Genomic DNA, 21870 nt, shown 5'->3' on the forward strand with positions numbered 1-21870 from the left:
ACAACTTTTGCTGATGCCCTAAAACTTAGCCCAAGATATATCCGGAATCAGGACAGAGAGAGGCACCAAGGACCTAAAAAAAAATGACATATATTTAATGTTCTAAATTATACAAAATCATAATTCATAATTATAAAAGTGCCCTCAGAAAATTTGAAAATATGCTTGATGCCTTTTTAAAAAATAATTCTAAATCCGCCATATCTGGAATAGCTACTAGCCACTCAGTACTCAGTAGTGCGAAAACTAGCGACTTCTGCACTGTGTGAAATGAGTATATAGATGATACATCTGACTATATGAGTTGGGTTTTTACAACAGAAACATGTAGGATTCTATCTATTTCAGATGTTATGTATGATATAGAGGTTAGCTTGAATAGCTTATCAACGGGACCTTAAAAACTGTAATCAGACCATATTGGGCCTCTGCGGTAATAGAAGATTATAGAACTTATTATGCAGGAAGAAATGTTTTCCTTTACTATCAACAGCCTTTTTCCAGCCACACCATCCACCATTGACTATTTTCTTAAGCTCATCATTTCCAGTATAGTGAGGATCAAGTATAAGAAACGCACAATCCCCACTTGCCTCATTGTAATCAACTCCCAAAAGAGTGTACGCAAGCACACCACCACCTGCAAAGGGAAATCAAAATCACGTCCAGTTCTTCATAGCATCCCAAGTAATATTACAGTAAACTGTTGTTACGTCGAACCGAGCTTTTCAGAGTTACTATCCATTGTCAATCTTGCTATCACGTCTTGGAATTGCTATTATGCAAAGGGAAGGGGACACGAAATACTGATCAGGCGATATTGAATCTGACTTACCAATCATTATGGGAGTTCCCTGGGTTTCAAAATGAAAGGCCAGCTCACGACATTTTTCAGGAATTTCATCTCCCGATCCTACATTTATAACTTTACAGCTCACCTGTTTGAGACAATGTATACATCAATTCTACATGTAATGCCTTTATATAGAATCAGATACTTTTGCATATTGCAATACTGAGACATTTGTACATCTAAGTATCCCACATCAGGAAGAAGGGCAATCATTCTATTTATTTACTATTTTACTTAAAGCGTCTTACAAGAAATGAGAGTACTTGGCTAATTGCAGCAGTTAACATCACGCATTAAACTTTTTACAGACTATAAATGACATATTCATTATCCAGTAACAAACTTACCCCAAGGAGTTTGTCCAAAACAAAGCTAAGCTCTATGGCACCAATCCATTCCCGTGATCCTACAAAGGAACGGTCTTTATCACCAATTTCCACAAGGGCCTGTTGTATTTCCCTGAACACGTGAATAAAGATGCCATTTTTGAAATTAAAGGTAAAATCAATGAAAGGTCATAATTATTCTTAAAATACTATTTATCCAGAATTTAGGAAGCAACCAAAAACAGCATATCATAACTACAGAACTGCCCATCTATACAGTAGAACAAAGGTACGAGTAGTCAGGATCAAGGCAAAACACAGGTTCATGTAGAATGGACCAATTACAGAAAAAATGAACCCGATATATTACTATTGATGTTTTAAAAAAGCACACTTTAGCAAAGCTAAAAGGACTCTCAAGTACCTGTGTGAAGGAACATCAGTGGAAGTGTAATGCTGGAGCCTAAACCAAGAAATGATGGTCTGAAGTGATCGGTAAGCACAGCCCCAACCCTGCCAAGAAGCAAAAAAGAACATATAGATATAGTTTAATAAGGAAATTAGTAAACTAATCACATGCAACATTCACTAGTAATGCCCTGAATCTGAACATAACACCACAAGAAACTAACCAATCACGGTATAATACACGAATGGGATATAATCTCATAAACAAATTTAAACAGGACTGCCTCATGACATTTAATTTTTTAAAAGCCAGTGTTCTTTTCATTCACCTAAGGACGAAAGCTACAGTAATTATTAAACATCATGACTTGTTATAGTATATGCCTTCCAATAAAGTCACTAAAACTGAAACTGCCAACATAAAAGATAAAAAACTTCACCGAATCATCAAATCCATCCTGAAGATAATGAAAGTATTCATAAGAGCCTTGGACCAGTGAGACGACACCACCAGAAACTGCACAAAAATATCAAAAATTACTGCATATCCAACAACTTCCACCAATAAACAGAAGGTGACAGAACCCCCTGGATAAGCTTCATGACAATGAGGTCATCATAATAGAAGAGACATTGATACGGAACCACTTACCCCCACTACTTGGAATCCCCAGATGTACATCTTTAGGCAATAAGGAACCTGATCAAAGATTGTTCCATTAAAGAATTTGGACCACATGCATGCACCGAGTTATTAATTATACTAGTAAAACAATAAATATGTACCTTTTTGTTTATTGCTGCTTCTTGCCTTACCATTTGGTTGGGATATATTTATGGCATTTGCGATTCTTAAAAGAGGACGATCGAAAGGTAACCCTAACCTCATGTGAAGAAGCCTTCTAACTTCCACTGCAGATAGCAAGCACTAAAATACTGTCAGAATGTTAAGAGTGCCAGCAGACTTAAAAATTATGAAACCACCATAATACCATGACAAAGGTTAATGGGTAAATTGCTACTTCTCTATTAATAAAAATTCAACTTATATCCTTCATCCATAACAATATACTCAAGGGTGCAAATGTGATGCCCCAAATTCAGTCGTTAATTTCCAAAACTTTTATACATATGGCAGCTCCATTATGTACTCACAACAAAAACAAGTTATAGTACTTACCACCGTATGTCCATATGTCGACACATACCGCTCTATATTGAGATACTTGCTCAATAGTCTCTGGTCACAATAAGCCAGCACTTCGATTTTTCTTTTTAACAACCTATTATATTTTACAAATTGATATATTATTATTGCCATTACTTTTAAGTATCTAATATATAATTTAAATTCCTGACAAAATATATGTTTGTGTGTGTGTGTGTGTGTGTGTGTGATATCACTTAAATTTATACAAATACGTTTTCCCATCCTGAAAAATGTAAAAATCAAAAAATCTTAATCAAGCAGGTAGATTTATGTCTACTTTTAGCTCATTGATACTCCCAAATTCAGCCAAGATGCAATAATCATACAGTTCACGAAATTGGAATTGGTCTCATATACATGTGAAGTAAAGCAGATGGTGTCAAAAGAGCATCCCATGGGTAGGACTTGATTGAACAAGTAAAATTTTTTGTAAAATTTTGACCAAACAAGAGATTCGCCAACAATATTATCTCATCATACTATCACTGATGCTCCACATATTAATTAACCCTTGTATTTTAAAAAAAATATTACACATTAGCAGACAAGATAAATTTCATATGCCTGAGGACAAGACTTGCACCATATCTTGCCAGTCCTTAATACTCTTTGGCATGAAAGTGTCTCAACAGAACACTTTTACCACACATGCAAACACTCTCCCCTCATTATTGGAAGTTGTTTTATCTCAGTATATCTTGCAAAGATTTGTTTTTTATGCGTCAGTCCTCTATATGATTTTTAAAAATTCCCTGACAGAGTTCTGTCTTAAAACTTCTCCCACAAATTAAATAGGTTCTTGACCTGATTCACTAGATCTCATCATCTTCATTTTATCTCCTCAATTCTTAAAGATCTCAAACTACGTCTTTAGGATCTTGCTTACAATCCCTGCCAATGCTGTGATTCAGTAGACGATATTCATACTCTTCATTCAAGCACAATGGTAGTATATAAAAAGTTATAATTGGTACATTCCTCTGTGTTACTCAATGAGATCATACTCCCTTGTTTTCTCCTTAATTCTATTAGTATGATTCACTGTATAGGTACTCCTGCTAACATTATTAATTTTAATGCAGTATCCCTGTTTGACTCGGAGCAAAAGGTCATTCAGCTTCTTTCAACCATCTATATCTACCATTGTGGAAGCTCATACAAATATGAGGAATTTGAATGTGACTAAGTTATGCATCCCATAATGACTCCAATTGAAATTCCAGCAGGTCGTGATGATAACCTCATGACATATCTTTCAACCACCCCATTAAAAGCAACATCAACTTCCGCTTTGAAGTCCCTCAACAAGGTGAGAACCTAGACTTTCTATTATGCGCTCATAAAGTGTAAGGTGTTTCTGAAGGTTGCACAGAAGAACGATAGGAATTTATAGGGACAGTTATTTGAAGCAATAAAAACTCAAAAGCTAGAACATGCCTCTTCAGAATCTCAATAATCCACTCTCATTTGCTGATGAACTTTCATTCATCTCTTCATAAAAGAAATTCTCAAGGCTCACTTAGAATAAATTAAAAGCTTCTTGAATACGACATTATTCACTTTGAGTCTGTCACTTTGTAGTCGTTTCTCAAATAATGATATATATGGTAATAATGAGAAGCGGGCTAGTTGAAACATGCTCTTGGTTCATTTACGTCCAGAAGCAACAAGAACAATCTTATGCACACATATATAACCCTAACTGAATGTGTAGACTGTAGAGTTAGAATTGTCCAATATTTATCTTGTGCACCTTTCATAAGCCCGTTATAAAGTAAACCAAGGTCATGAGCTCTCATTGTTCTAAAATTACTACCAACTTGTCATAACATATCCAATGGCATTATATTTCCTTAATTTCACTCATACTTTAGAGATTTTATTATAGCACAATTATATCAGTACTAATATATAAAGGTTCATTGCATATGCACCACGAATTAAAAAAAGGAAGAATAGATACATACCACCTATGTTACCCGGACTCGGCTAAAAGTGTCCAACATGGAAGTAAAAGAAATAAAGGTATTAAGAGGGTTGAAGATACTCATATCATGTTCATGAGATTGTAGCTTACTGGTTGTGACAAAGGCAAAATTAGATCCTCAAGATTGTTCGGACTATTAAGGAATAACCTAATGGTCCCGAGTACACAAAATCATACACACGTGACATGCTCCAAATTTTTTTTGAGACATATCCTTCACAGGTACAGGAAATCATAAAGTATAAGTGACAGACTGAAGTTTGCTAGCCTCACTATTTAAGGTTAAATTTTATTTTATTAAGGACTTTAAATATGCTTAATAGAATATCTTCAGAAACAGCGTACAGCAGATATTGTAGAAAGAAAAGAAGCTTGCAAAAATAATGTCAGTTTTAAGCAGAGGTGTTAACAGTGTCTTAATGTCAAATAACTACCGTAACAGTATTTGAAGCCTCTTATACCTCGAGAGAATAAAAAAAAATCATATTGAAGTTCGATAAATTCTGTAGAGATACAAAACATCAGAAAAATATAGAATAACATAAAGCAGAGGTTAATCCACCAACCAACTGCTTCAAAAAGCTTAGGACATTTTCCTTTTTTGCTTATATATATCAAAAAGTAGTATGTGAGCTCCTTTTACGGTGTCTTAAACCTCAAAGTAAGACATTCATGCCCATGTTCCTGCAAACTACATGTTAGTACTTAGTCATTTCCTTTTCCTTCGTTTTTGTTTTGCTCTGTATCTAGCTCCATTAAAGTGCTTGGGGTTTTGACTAATGTCATAGTCTCTACTTTCTAGTTATGGTTTATGCTATTATGCATGTGGCCCATGCAAATCTTATCAGCCCCGCTTCAGCTACCTCAATATCAAATCAAGTTTAATGACCAGGCCCCTGAAACGCATCTACAGTGTAGCCACATTCATTCTTTTGATGTAGAAAATTGTAAATTGTCAAAGATGCACCACTACCAAAGTTCGAGCCTCATAAAAGTTCGTTTTCACATAATATTTTACATGAAAAAAGCCTCTACGATGAAGCACATGTGACACACAGAGGAGCTCAGCATTTTAGCAATACCTTGTTCCACAGATATAATGTATAGGATGTCGTGGTTCAATATGTGTTCTATTTCTAGCAGTAGGGTAGGATTCACAGAGCTTGCTACAAATACAAACATATTCTAGACGCAGGGGTAGTAACCGATGAATCACGTGTTTGAGATTTATAAGGTTGGGCTCTAGTATTCTATACACCTGCTAGTCTGCTATTGTGCGTACACTTTGAAAACTATGACATAAGATTAAATGCAAAATATTCCAGGACATGTCTCTCCTAATTGAATCTTTTTTAGTTATTGCAAGAACTTGTCACACAAAAATCATAAGCAATGATAACCACTATTACAATAGTGATATTTCTTTAATCAAAATGTCTCCAATGAAAGGGAGAGACCTTTTCCTTCTACAGCCTCCTACAACTCTCATAAGATATTACCAGACCAATCACCAAGTAATCTCAATTTTACAATCTGACGTGTTGTATTTAGTTTTCTTTACGGCTTTACTAATTGGTCAGAATATCTCCAACTGGCAATCCTTTACACTTTTAACAAGCTTAAACATCATATCTAAAACTGAAATCCAGATACTTCAATAATAGTCGAACCAAATCCAAAAATTATAGGAACTTGTCAGAGTGATGCTAAGATTGAGAAAAGTGATACTATCTTCTTGTTATGTTTTCCTCTAATTTGAGATACTTGTTCAATACTATCTGGTCACAATAAGACAGCACTTGAATTTTTCTTCTTAGTCTTGACTCTTGCACCCTATCATATTTTACAAATCAATTCTTTTTTATTGCTATTATTTTTAAGTAACTAATATAAAATTAAGATTAACTCTGTAACTTAGTTTGTATACAAGTACCCCTCAGTCCCCACTTATCCTACCAGTGCCATTTATGATTTTAAAACAAAGGTAATACACTGCAGATAATAAAAACTTACAACAACTGCAGACTATTACAGCAAACACTTAAACACAAGTTTCAGGAAACAGCAATTTGCCAACACGTTTAGTCGTTTACAACATAATATATAGTAGCATTTGGTTTTCCAATATATATATATACAGCTTATGTCAAAAAGAAAGTCTGCGAAAGGCGCACCTTGCTTCATCTCCGTTTCCCCATAGGTTAATTCATACATAACAGTTATTGGATGTGATACCCCCGGAGGACTGAAATGATATGGATATATCTGCAACATAAAAAGTATTTAATAAACATCCAAATACATTTAGTGCAAAACTTTTTCAGGTCAGACTTTCTCTGAGGTGTCCATCATCCCACAGGTCGTGCATCATTTTCCTTTTATCTACTACAAAAGAAAACAGATATAATTTGCATCTTACATTTGATTGTTGTGTAAAGAGATCAGGCAAGATCATTGTTTTAACTGCATGTAACTGGTCAGTTAGTGCTGGGATGAGTAAGTTTGAAATTGCTGAGGCAATAGAAAGCTCCTTTGAGGCATAACAAAGCACTTCTAGTTTGTAATCGACAACCAAAAGTTTGGTTTCTTCAGGAGCTGTAACATAAATTACCATTGTAAACATATTTCGTTATACAGATGAGAACTTAAAATTTAACTAGTGCATAGTTTATGCAGATATATTTCACATGTGAGCTTGGAGTTTCTGTGTGTAGTGAACTTTTGTAACTCCTTTTCCTTCATATATACAATACATTATAATTATTTTGACATTACATGTTACAAACACATATAGACAAAATAAAAAAGTCTGTTGCTAACAAAAAAGGACATATCGATCAATATATGGCACCCTAACTCTGTAATCTGATAAATACAAGCACTTGTATCTGTACCCCTGTTCGAGACAAAGAGATTCAACAAAAATTCAATGATCTAAGCTATAGGCATAACGTATTGGAAAAATATAGAATAGTGACCCTAAAACATGTGATAAATATCAATTTTAAAAAAGAACACATAGTCACATACCATGAATCTTGCAACTCTAGTAAGTAGGGGTCTTTGAATTTCGTCACAAGTGTGATTTTAAGAGGAACTTTGCTGACTATAATAGGCGCTTGACGTAAAAATATACATACTTGAAAAAATGATTGTTGGTTGGATAGGCAATAGTAATGTGATGTTAAACAAAATCTATGTTCTTTGTTGATCTTGCTTTAGTTGGCCATGGCCTTACAGGTAGGAGTCTAAAAATTTGAGCCAAAACGGTCTAGCGACGGATATTTCCCATAAGTTTATGGTACCTGGAAAATATTCAGCATAGGGGGAAGTAGACTTTTCTCTGTTATCCGATCTACTGTGCAGGACTTGTACTTGAATCTTATCTGCATTCTAAGAACCGAAACCTTTAAAGTAGCAAATACACAAACTCACAAAGTATGGTAAATATATAAGTGGTATAAAACATAATTTAACACTAAAGCCACTGTGAACACAACACAGGTATTATGCAAACTAATTACCTCCTCTAGAGAAGTAAATGTCCTGATGTCCCTATCCTTTAAACAGAAGTATGAACATGATAACGCTGTTGGATCTGCTTCTTCAGAATTGACATTAGAAAACCTGGCATTCGCGAGTTTTGTGGTCAGATTTAAGTCCGCCCCACGAAAAATGACATGTTGTGGACCTTCATTTGAAGTTTCATTCAGTGTTTCTACAATGTAAGCCACTTTGGGATCTCTGAAAGTAGCGATAACAGCTTCAGTTGCTTTTGTAAATATGTCCTTGACATCTACGAGAGTCGAGAGACAATAATGGTCAGCAATCAAATTTAAACCATCTATCTTGTGTGTAATATATATACAACTTAAACTTAAAACATTAAAAACTAGGTCATTCAAATTGCTAACATCATATTCAACGGAGTTCAAATGTCATGTCCTTGTGTACATTCTTGATGGAACCCTTTAAGTAGAACTTCAGTTATATTCGATGAGAAATGATACTCATTCTTTACGGTTGTGCGCGCCATAAACTATCATCAATCATAACACTAGTCTAGTCCCAATAAGTAGAGAAACCTTTCTCGATTATCAGAAGCTACCAAACAATAAACTTGTTAAAAAGTAACATCATAAGAAAACATGTCTATGAACAATATAGAATGAGGTAAACAATGTGCATCTCACCTTTGGACCTGTTTACAGGATAATATAGTGGCAACTTAATTGGAAGCTGACAGCAAAGTAAACAACCTCTCTCCCAAACATACTTCTCAGGTTGATCATCATACACAACTGAAACAACAGACTTGATGCGATCTGATCCTGACCTTGACACAAAAAAACGAACATCTCCATTGCCTGATTCCGTCACAGCTCCCACCAAGTTTCTCTTTTCCAAACTATCTTCGTCAACATTATTGTGAAGTAACTTCCTCAACTTGCGCGAGGCATCAATTGCCTCACTTGCAACTCGCTCAAATTCAGAGTTGTTACCAACAATTAGTGCACCAATCACCTCAAAACCTTTCAATAAAAGCGTCCTCAAATCATCTGTTCACACACGCACAAAATACTCAAAAATAAATATATGATTTTTCATGTGTATAAATATTTCTACTCAGTGATATAATAGAAGTACAATTTATTATATCACCGAGTAGAAATAATATATGGATTTTAATAGATTGTACGTGATTTTTGATTTTATGCGGAGTCTATCGGATTTGAGGTAAAATGTTGTAGAGTTGACGTAAAATACTTAGGATTTAGGCATAGTCCTTCAAAATCTCATGGATAATGGTGGGAATTCTGGAAACATAAAATACACTGAACAATTCCACAAATTCAATCATTTTATATAGTACCAAAAAAAATCAGTTTTTTAAAAACCATCATATTTTAATGGATTTTAAATAATCCCAATTGAACACCGCCAATTTTTTAAGCATAATTTCATATCCTGATTGAATACCATCAGATTTTTAGGATAATTGAAATCCTAATTGAATACCTCAAGATTCTGTCACATTTTTCAAAATCTTAACTGAAATACACCTGGATTTGAAAAATGAAACAGAATCCTTCTTCAAGAGCCCCCTGCTAATTACACCGCCCTAAACAGATAAGTGAACTGAAGAGTCCTTCCACCCGTGTGTACATAAAAACACTCATACGTTCATAAAACAAATTACGCAACGCAAATACATGATCTCAAAATGTGCGTAGTTATATTATACAACAAAAACAAGTTAACTGAAGCCTACCTACATACAAACCTTCATCTATCCACAAAACAAAGTACTCAATACACCTACATAATTTCCAAATGTACGAAATCACAAATATGTAAATCAATTAACACAATATTATCACCTATCCACAGTAATCAACCTACATTTACATTCACTATTCAATATAAACGCATAATCTCGATGCATACAAGTTCCGGATGTATTTATTCATTGTAAACTACAAATTCACAGCAATTGAACGTGTTCCAATTTTCACGAAAACACAGTAATCAACCTCCAATTACAGTTATTCAATACAAACGCACAATTTCGATACATACAACTTCCAATTGTGTTTATTAATATTAACTGCGCATTCACAGCAATTGAACCGTGTCACGAGTTTCGAGAAATAAGTGAGCTCTGAACGATTCAGCTGAAGTTCGAGTAAGAACAGAAACATGAGTTAATTGAAAGAGAGTACCTGATTCTTTTTCGTAATGAGGAGCGAGAGGATCGGAGTTGAGAGTGTGAATGCATCTGAACGTGGAGGCGATTGTGAATTGAGGGAAGAATGGAGAGCCGATCAGCCACTGAATGCCTGCTTCGTTGTTGATGATTAAAAGTTTGTTACAGAGTATGCGTATTGTTTCTGTCTCGATTTTGTCGTCCATTTAGCACCGATTCAGCTCTGGAGATTGCTGTTTGGTTTCTGATCAACACCGGAGGGGTTTAAGTCTGAGAAATAAAGTGCTGTTACTGTTATTAGTTTTATTGTTTGGGCAAGCTACTTTAACCGTTAAGTTGAAATTATTTTTAGAAGGAATTTTTTTTTCGGGAAAAGAGTACATGAAATTTTTATTTTTTAAAAAAAAAATTTTATTTTTTCCTTACATAATGAATATTTGATACTTTCTTGACAATTATATCTAATAAAAATATAAAAATATATATTATTCTAAAGAATAAACCCTGAAATGTTTTAGCAAAACATGGCCATTACTTCTCTCCTTTATAAATTTATAATTTTTCCAAAATCCCGAGTTGACATATTATTAATCACGATAAACAATTTTAAATAATATACATAATAAATTACATTAAGATACTCAATATTAATTTATAATTAAATAATATTTAATTTTTAATCTGATTTAATCCCTAATCATGATCTTCACTGATTAATTGATATTTTCAATTTTCACAATCATGTTCAAAATCAATAATTTGTCGCATTTATATCATCCGTCCAATTTAAAATATAAAAAGAAAATCAACACCATATTTTTTCACTTTTCTAAATGAAGATTTATAATTCTATAAAAGGAAATTATTAAATATATTATTGTATGTTTAAAAGTCCGGACAAGAAGAGTGCTTGATATATTAAACAAGAAGTGCCAAATAGATTTTTTTGGCCAATATTAAAACTGAAATTAATATTTTATAAATATAGATAATATGGAAATAACAAATAGTTATATATGATTTGACAAAATTGAAATAGCAATAAAACTAATAATTCAAAATATATTGTAGCACAATTAAGTTGAAAATTTATAAAATCTTTAATTATAGTTGTGTAGGAATTTAAGTAAATACTTGTTCTTATAAATTCCTGCTCTAGACAATAAAAAAGTACTTATAGTATTTCTCTCGTTTACTAAAAAAATTGTTGTTATTATATATTTCCTCCGTCACCCCTTTCCTTTTATGATCGTTCCACTCATTTATTTACATTACAAAACTTCTTTCAAATAGTTAACGGGTCTCATCATTTTTTTAATTTTCCTTATTTTTCACACTAGTTTTACTCCATTACCAACAAAGTTTAGTAGCTTATTTCGGCCCAAACCAGAGATACCAACATGACTTTTTGAGTTTTGATATTGTTTTGTTTCAGCCCAATTTGTGGTCTTCAAGGCCTTTTATTGAATCACCACAAAGCATATAGAAGTCTGAACTATAACTTGTATTGGACAATGCGTCTAAACCATTCTAAAGTGTTTGTTGTCCAAAACATTCCTATTTAAAAATTTTGTCCAGATTAGATACCCGATACACATGTTAAATGGGATGGAATCAATGGAGAAAGATGATGAGCTAGACGTTTAAATTCCTAAAAGAACTCAGAACTCTTGAGTAGAAAGGTAAAAGATATGGAAATCCAGTTTGGTAAGATTTTTGGCGCAAGAAGGGGTTAGATCAGTATTGGAGCACTATTTTTTGATTTGTTTTTTAAATTTAAATATAAAAGCTTGTTTAAGTACTTCATTGAAAATGCTCTCACTCAATTAGGCTTCTAATCAAACATTCATCAAGTTAAAAAAAAAAAATGTCAACCGGTCAAATTAACCGGAATGAATAGTTAATACTTAATATTCGGTCAACACATAACCGACCGTCTACGATAACCGATCATTTATGGTCATTTCTTATAGACCTGGCAATTGTGTCGTGTACTTTCGTGTCGTGTACTTTGACGTTTCGTGTATTTGAAGGTGAAGCTTGTACCCGACCCGTTTCGGATTCGTGTACCTAATCTCAAACCCATACCCGTTTCGAAACGTGTCGTGTATTTTTCGTGTACATTTAATATAAATATAATAATTAAATTTAATTAAAATATATTTAAAAAAATACATTTTTTATGTATTATTTAGTGAAATATATGCATTTTTATGTATTATATAGTGAAATATATATTAAATCTTTATATATGTATACAATTGTGTACAGATTTGTACATGTATATATATTATATATATATTTACATGAAGATATACTTATTTTTTAAAAATATATATATATCGTGTACATTCGTGTATTTTCGTATATATAAAATAAAAATCCGAACCCGACACTAAATTCAACATGTATTTTCGTGTTCGTGTACTTTCGTGTTCATGTACCGAATATTGAGAACCAAACCCGAACTTTTCGTGTCGTGTTTTCGTGTCGTGTACCAAATTGTCAGGTCTAATTTCTTACCACCATGTCTCCGTTTAAAATTATTGGTCAACCTTTAACTTTTTGTCAACCGGTGATTGACTGAGTGGGGATGAGGGGAGCCGTATCTTCATTTCTGATCGAAGTCGGTCGAAAATAATGACTTTAAAATAATGATATTAAAATAGGACAATTTAAATTACCAACTAAGACGAGTCTGAGCCCTCTAATAAAATCTCGTAAATATCTCGCCTCCTTAATTGAACTGAGACAAGCTTAACTTGCTTCGTGACGAGTGAGTAGTACAAGTTATAATGTTATAACATCTCGAATTGAATTAATTTTGCTCAAATTTTTACATAAATCTATCTAATCTAATGTTGACCGATGTTCGAAATTGTCATCTTTAGATACGAGCTTCTATCACCTATCAATATATTGTGCCTGTTTGGGATTGAAATTGTCATCTTTAGATATGAGCTTCTGTCACCAATCAATATATTATGCTTGTTTGGGGTAAAAATAATATTATAATGTACCAAACACTGCATGAACTTCATCCAAACACTAAAAAAACTTATAAGTTTAAGTAGCCAAACACTTAACAACTTAAAATTTTTATTTGTGTAATTCTCACTTCTACTCCATCCTTTTTATTTAAAAAAAGTCACTTTTTTATTTTATTGAAAATGTTTATATCTGTAATAACTTTTCCAACTAATTAAATAACTGGGGGATCATAAATAGATAAAGATACCATAAAGTTTTCAAATATGCATATGATTATGATTGTGAGGGAAATATAATCATGATGCATGGTTGACTCTCATGAATAAAATGAAACAAAATAGAAGTCATCAAATTTATAATTCGCCACGAATCAAACTACACATGTTTGTTGTCTAAACTCTTTGGATTTAAAATTAAATCAAGTTAGATTATTAAAATTTATGGCACATGTCAGCAGGGCCGATCTAGCACACAAATATTAGGAGAGCACGAAGCAAATTTTTGAAAAACACCTATATATTTTTAAATTTTTTGGAATATTTTTATAATTTTGCAAAATTTAAAATGGTGAAAAAATATAAAAACAAAAATTTAGGGGGGACACGTGTCCCCCGCCTCTTCCGAGATCCGTCACTGCATGCGAGAAGGCTGAACGGCCTGGCAAAAATATATTTCTAGTAAATTTTATTCTATATTGTCGGTATTTCGAGTATATATAGAACACTTTTTCTGCCTCGCAAGTAGCAGCTTGTTATTTAGAAAATGCACTCCACATATTACTGTGAACCAATGAATGAAGAATCACATGCTCGTGTGTGTAAATATCACAGCAATCACTTTCGTATATGAACTTGGCTAACCTCGTGTCCTCTTGCAAACCGTTCTCGAGTTTTTATTGGTTAAAGAACTAAAATTGGAAAAATTAGGGAGATGACAAATTTAATTATAGCGACTAAATATGTTTAATTATCACTAAGTCACTAACTTCTAAATCACATACAAAATTAAGTACTAAAATAAATTAAATTGTAATAATGTATCTCGAAACAGTTCGTACACAGTACATGTACGCAAAAGTCAGAAAATCAGACATTAGTTCCGGAAAGATAATATAAATACCTTTAGATTGTCGAAATAATTGGGGCCAGAATATTCTAAAACTAATTTCAATCCTCACATGCAAGCTAATTATAAGTGGACAAAAAAGTAGGATTTGATGCCCAAAAAAAGTAAATAACATTCCATGATTCATGCAAGTGTGCACATGAGAATACACTACATGCATGTCCCTTGTATCAGTGGATGAAGAGGTTGCCTAGTAGTAATCTCATCTCTTATCCATCACTTTCCAAAACCTAAATCCATCTTCAATTCATTTGAACACTGCACTTATTATGTTAACATGGCTCGTAGTTGCTTCTGCTTTCTTGTTTAGCTCAATTTGAAAGTGCCTTGGTTTCCTCATCTGTCTAGGCATCATGTTAGCTTCGGAGAGTAAAGTTCAAACAACCCCAAGATTGAAATGTCTTAAATTTTGGATAAATGGGTTGAGGAAGATTGTATGTGAGCATGATATCAGAATTCACAAATATTATTTCAAGTTCAGCTCCTCACTTGTGATTTATTATTAGGCTAAAAATACATCTTCAAACAAGATTATTAGTGTGTTTGCCTGAATTTTTATATTCAGATTTTAAATCATTTTTGACTTTAAATTAAAAAAAATTGTTTGTTGTTTGTGAAATTAATTAGGAATCATTCTAAAATTATAAATAAGTCAGAAACTAACTTCAAATCAGAAATTGGTAGAATGTACTTTTTTAATTGGCTTATTTTATTTTTATGATTTTAAAAAAAAATTCAATATCAATACTTAAACAGATGAATTATCAAATTTTTTATTATAATTAATATTTTAATAACTTATAAATCATTTATAATAAAAAATTATTTAAATAAATAATTTAAGACAAACATTTAATCATATTGAGTCTCTATAAATCATAATTTCAAATTCCTAAAAAAAAAAAGTATGTCCAAACGAGTTCGAAAAAGAACCGATTATTCAACCATGTATATTTCAGTCGAGATGGAATGTTAGCATAATGCGTGAAGGCATTGGGGATCTTACATGCATATATAGAATGTATGATTTGATCAAGTCGTTTATCAATCACATACCGCTAAACTTCGAGTCACAAGGATCGGAAGATAAAACAAATTTCTCCATGTGAAAATGTAGCTTTCGAATGTCCAAGTCAGCAACTTAACGGGTAGTGCATGTGGCGCTTGTATCACGGGCCAGGTGTTGTTTACTTGACGTTGACATGTGTCATCTTAACTGTTAAAGCACTGCCATGTCAGCAAAATAGCTGCACTCCATTGGTCAGTTTACTTTACGTAATTGTGCCGTTTTTTGCGGTCTAAATTTTAATTAACTTATTTATTTAACTTTTATAGTGAAATATAAAGTGCGAAAAGGAGAAATGGAAGTAGAGTCGGGGCCAGTGGACCCTAAAGTTTGATTTGGAGAGCCTAAGCATGTGATTTGCTGTCTAGAGGATATTATGAAGTCGATTTGTTGTATCATTGTCACAAGATTAGTGGATTCACCCAAATAATCACAAACTTTGCTGCTAATCTTGCCTTTAAATCTTATTAAACAGGACCATTATAGTCGTGTGACAGAAGAGTCGAATTTCGGATTAAAATAAAATTAAAGTACATAATTTTTCGCATATGTATAATTGATCGAGCAATGTAAATATATTTTTTCGCTAATATATTGATATCATTCATTAGACATGACGGTAGAAGTCGAGAAGTGGAACTAATCAATTGAAATGTCGATTCCGGATTCATCAGAAATTTTTGAACAGCTCAAAGATTTTTAGTCAAAATACAATGTGATTGATAAATCGGTAATATATATTTTTTTAAAAATTAATCAAGCCCAATAAATCAGAAATTCGTAGTACACTGAATTATAGATCATATTTATTTAAATAAATTATCTAAACTATATTAAAGTGGCTTTATTTACTTAGTAAAAAAAAAGTGGCTTTATCACCCTTAATACCGATTAAGCCACTGAAAACGATCAGCTTCGAATATTTTTATTGAAAAGTTATATTTTTCTTTACGGCTTGTTCCTGATTCCTAATTGTTGGGTGGTGCATGAGGACCACAACCAGCTAATTAGTATTAATATATAAAAGTTAAATATGATTAGTGATGAAACAATTCACCCCATTAACTAATTAAAGTCTGTGTGTGCATCGATTATGATTTGATTAGACAAAAGAATAAAAGGGACTTTATCATTACGAATCGCAAATAATAGTATACAATCACTATGATTAATATTTAAGAGGATCGGAGGGTTTTTATATGAGAGTAGATTATAAGCTTAGTAATATTTGAATCTTGCCTATTCTTTTTCAAAACAAAAGCGTTAATCTAATAATAAAAATTCATACGGCATCTACATGAATGATCGATTCGTACAAGAAGTAAATCGTAATCGTCTGTTCATGTGGAAAGACGGTTAAACGATATTTTGAAGATAATATATACTCCCTCCGTCCCCCTTATTTGTTTACATTGGGAGACGGTGACTCGGCACACATTCTAATGCTCTCATAAAATGTAGTTTGATAAATTATTTTGAACTTTTCACTTTTTTGAATAAAAATTTGATATTTAAACTTTTATAAAAAAAAGAAAAAGTTTAAGAATGCTTTATAAAACTATGTTTTATATGCTCTCTGTTAAAAAAAACTATGTTTTAATTATATGCACCTTAAAATGCGTGTGGAGCTAAGCAAAAAACTGTAAAAAAAAATTGAGAGAGAATGGGAGTATACAATTACAAGTACCCACTTCATGATTCTCGTCGAATTACTGGCATTCTCGATATTTTTGTTAATGTTAAATATGATGTGTTAGTTCAGAGACATTTTCGTACTTGCATAATATAATCTCCTTAAAAATACTTAAAATATTTTTTTCTTAAATAATAATTTCTTAAATTTAATAAAATCTAATCTCATATTTCGTTTGCATACTATTATTTAAAAAATATAATTAAATCATACTTTATTATAATTTGAAAACTGTATTTTATTATATAACGAATTGATATTTTTTAAATATAAAATCGAATTATTATATATGTGTTTGTGGTAAAATCAAATATTATATTATGCAAGTACGAAATGACCCTCGGACTTAACGGTAACGCCGGAGTTGGGGTCGGGGTCAGAAACAGCAACACATCATGAACTTTAGGGTGGCAACTGCCAAAATTCAAAATATGAGTACTTTTCTACGATTGAGCCAAAATTAAGAGTTACAAACTACAATTATTTATTTAACTAATTTTATTAATTAGTCGTTGATCACGACAAAGAAAAAAAATTTAGTTATTAAATCAAAATTTTTGAATATTATAAAACTTGCATGCCTTAATATCAAAAGTAGTATAACAATTCTATATATTTGTTTTGCTTCAATTTTTTCATATATTTATTAATTAAATAATATATTCATCACCAATTTTAAGAAGGAGAAAGGTCCCCTAACAGATTTTTCGGACAAAGAACTTCGTGTGTTTTCCTCCCGACCGAAAGATAGAAATTATAAGATGTGCGTCTAAAGCCAAGATATGCAACTTAGAGGGGTATATTGGATTGGGATTTTAAAGTATTTTCTTGCATTCATGAAATCCGAGGGTATTCGATTGGGATTGTTTGAAATCCATTAGAATCTTGAGGTATTCAATTGGGATTTTAAATTATGCTACAAAATCCGGTGGTATTCAATTGGGATTTTAAATTATGCTTTAAAATCCGATGGTATTCAATTGGGATTCTTTAAAATCCATTAAAATTTGATGGTATTCAAATGCTGATGGATTTTTTTGCATTTCATAAAATGATGGATTTTGTGGCATTCTTCAGTGTATTTTAAGTTTTTTGAAATCCCAGCAAAATCGATGGGATTTTGAAGCATTGTGCTTAAATCCTATAAACTCTGCGACATTTTATTAAGAATCCACACAAAATCAAAATCACACACAATCCATTAAAATCCATAGACTAAAAACAATCCATTAAAATCTCAATCGAATAGACCCCCATTAGACTTTGTACTCTCTTGGTCCTTCCAGGTAGTTTACCTGAGAATTTGGCACGCATCCTAGTGCTCTTAAAAAATATAATTTCATCACTTATATTTTAATTTTCTTTTTGAATAAAAATTTGATGTTTTAATTTTTATACACAAAAAGAATATTTCAAAAATAAGTTACGAAAATACTTTTTATAAGAGATTAATACATGTCGAGAAGGGACAAAGAGAGTATTAACCTAGAAAATCTTGCTGGTTTTCATTAAGTGATAAAAAACACGATAAATGATCATCGAAATGTTGGGTTTTAGTTTCTACCTATGAGATTAAAAGCCCAATAGGATTACCCTTGTTTTGGCCCACAAGGAGATAAAAATAAAGGGAACCCTATATATAAATATAGGAGGATATTTGTGAAAATAAGTAAGAGAGAAAATAGGCAAAGGAGAGAAATTGTGTGAAAATTCGTAGGTAATTTTCTGGTTGCGCTGGCTGCCTTGTTTTTTGCGTTTCCCGGAGTTCCAACGGTCGGATCGTCTTGAATTTCGGACAGCATCTTCCTAACACCGATATCTTAATTCTGAACGGTGGAGATCGGATTCGGAGGTGTATTTGAGGGGCTGGGCAGTAGCTAAAGAGCCGTGGAGAGGCTGAACCTAGCCGTGGGTCTTTGTTCTCTTGTTGTTTATTTGGTTCCATACTTCTTGACGAGTTATTCCAAGAGTGTGAAGGTGATTGTATTCCTCTAGTTTTATCTAGAGAAGAACTTGGTGTATTACCCATATAATTTATCATAGTGAATTGTTTGGGTGGACTACGGTCCCGTGGTTTTTACTCCTTTCATTGAGGGGGTTTTCCACGTATAATTCTTGGTGTCTTGTTTATTGTTTATTGTTGCTTTACTTGTTTGTTTCTTCGAAGGTTCATACAAGTAGGGATAAGTATTGTCCAACGAAGATTAATTCCGCACTTAGTTGTTGCCGTTGTGGTCACTTTTTCCCATCAGATTGGCATCAGAGCCAGGTTCTGTTTTTTTGAACTTGTTTGAACGATGGAAACGAATACGAGTAGAATGGTTAATCTGAATGGTTCTAATTATCATGTCTGGAAAGGGAAGATGGAGGATCTTCTTTATGTGAAGGAATATTATCTTCCTGTGTTTACTACGGAAAAGCCTGCAAATAAAACCGAGCAAGAATGGACTATTTTGCATCGACAGGTTTGTGGGTATATACGGCAATGGGTGGATGATAATGTTTTGAACCATATTAGTGGAGAGACACATGCGCGTACTTTGTGGAACAAGCTCGAGCAACTCTATGCTCGAAAGACGGGAAATAATAAGTTGTATCTGATTAAACAGTTGATGTCTCTACGATATCAAGATGGCACTACAATTTCTGATCACTTGAATGCATTCCAAGGAATTATGAATCAGCTTGCCGGAATGGGTATCAAGTTTGAAGATGAGATACAGGGATTGTGTCTTTTGGGTACTTTACCAGATTCTTGGGAGACATTCAGGATGTCTTTGTCGAACTCAGCTCCGGATGGTATTATCAGTATGGAACTAGCTAAGAGCAGTATTCTGAATGAAGAGATGAGAAGAAAGTCACAGGGTTCCTCTTCACAGTCAGAAGTCCTAGTCACCGAAAGGAAGGGGAGAGCTCAAAGCAGAGGTCCAGCCAATAGAGGTAATCAACGGAGTAGTTCTAGAGGTAAGTATTCTAATGTTGAGTGCTATCATTGTGGTAAGAAGGGACATACGAAAAAGTTCTGCAGAAAGTTGAAGCGAGAAAATAAAAAGAGCTCAGACAGCGATCAGACGAAAACTGACAGTAGTAATGATAATTCTGTGGTGATTGCTACTACTGATGAGCACCTGATTTGTTGTGATGGAGATATTGTTAACCTTGCACAGGATGATATGAGTTGGGCTATTGATAGTGGTGCTTCGTGTCATGTTACGTCACGAAGGGACTTCTTTACATCTTATACTTCTGGTGATTATGGAGATGTTAAAATGGGTAATAGTGACATATCAAAAGTTGTTGGCGTCGGTGAGGTATGTCTGAAGTTTGACACGGGCATGGAGTTATTTCTTCATGATGTGAAGCACGTTCCAGATATGCGAATGAATTTAATTTCAACAGGCCTTCTTGATGATGAAGGGTATGTTAGCAGCTTTGGTAATGGTCAATGGAAGCTCACTCGAGGTTCTTTAATTGTTGCAAGAGGAAAGAGGTGTCCGAAATTATATATGACACAACCTAAAGTCTCTACCGGCATTGTTAACGCTGTGGAGAATGTTGATATGATCGATTTATGGCATAAGAGACTTGCTCATATGACTGAAAAAGGAATGAATATGCTGTCGAAGAAAAAGGTATTATCTGGTCTGACTGATATACATTTGAAAAGGTGTTCTCACTGTGTTGCTGGCAAGCAAAACAGAGTTTCTTTTAAGAGTCGTCCTCCCTCTCGTAGAGAGCATATACTTGACTTGGTGCATTCCGATGTTTGTGGTCCTATGAAAACCCGAACCAATGGTGGTTCATTATACTTTGTTACATTCATCGATGATCATTCAAGGAAGTTGTGGGTTTATACCTTGAAGACTAAAGATCAAGTATTAGACGTGTTTAAGCATTTTCAGGCTTTAGTTGAGAGACAGACTGGGAAGAAACTGAAGTGTATCCGGACAGATAATGGAGGGGAGTATACAGGTCCCTTTGATGTGTATTGCAGACAGCAGGGTATTCGGCATCAAAAGACTCCACCAAAGACACCTCAGCTTAATGGTTTGGCAGAGAGGATGAACAGAACACTAGTGGAGCGGGTCAGATGTTTACTTTCACATGCTGAGTTGCCGATGTCTTTCTGGGGTGAGGCACTGAATACTGCGGTAAATGTATTAAATCTCTCACCTTGTGTTCCTTTACAGTTTGATATTCCAGATAGAGTTTGGAGTGGTAAAGATGTTTCTTATGATCATTTGCGTGTCTTTGGATGCAAGGCTTTTGTGCATATTCCCAAAGATGAAAGGTCTAAACTAGATGTGAAGACTAAAGAGTGCATATTCCTTGGTTATAGCCAAGATGAGTTCGGCTATAGGCTCTATGATCCAGTTTCAAAGAAGATTGTGAGAAGCCGAGATGTTATCTTTGTTGAAGATCAGAGTTTGAAAGATGTTGGGAAGGCAGAGTCAGTTCCTCAACATAACAATGATCTGGTTGATTTGGATCCAGTTCCTCCAAG

General features: G+C 33.4%; 1 protein-coding gene across 1 annotated transcript; it reads right to left on the reverse strand.

The window, feature by feature from the left end:
• Nucleotides 1–74: 74 nt before the first annotated feature.
• Nucleotides 75–10786, reverse strand: LOC108223728 (probable Ufm1-specific protease). Its single transcript, XM_017398115.2, has 13 exons — nt 10508–10786; nt 8978–9343; nt 8309–8580; nt 8090–8177; nt 7204–7379; nt 6959–7049; nt 2374–2499; nt 2240–2287; nt 2028–2104; nt 1604–1692; nt 1201–1312; nt 836–938; nt 75–640 (listed from the first exon to the last, which is right to left on the reverse strand). Exons 1-13 carry the CDS (start codon nt 10695–10697, stop codon nt 411–413), a joined length of 1968 nt encoding a protein of 655 aa, XP_017253604.1. The 5' UTR covers nt 10698–10786; the 3' UTR covers nt 75–410.
• Nucleotides 10787–21870: the final 11084 nt, after the last annotated feature.

Source organism: Daucus carota, chromosome 5 (assembly GCF_001625215.2).
Source record: "Daucus carota subsp. sativus chromosome 5, DH1 v3.0, whole genome shotgun sequence".
Taxonomy (NCBI): domain Eukaryota; kingdom Viridiplantae; phylum Streptophyta; class Magnoliopsida; order Apiales; family Apiaceae; genus Daucus; species Daucus carota.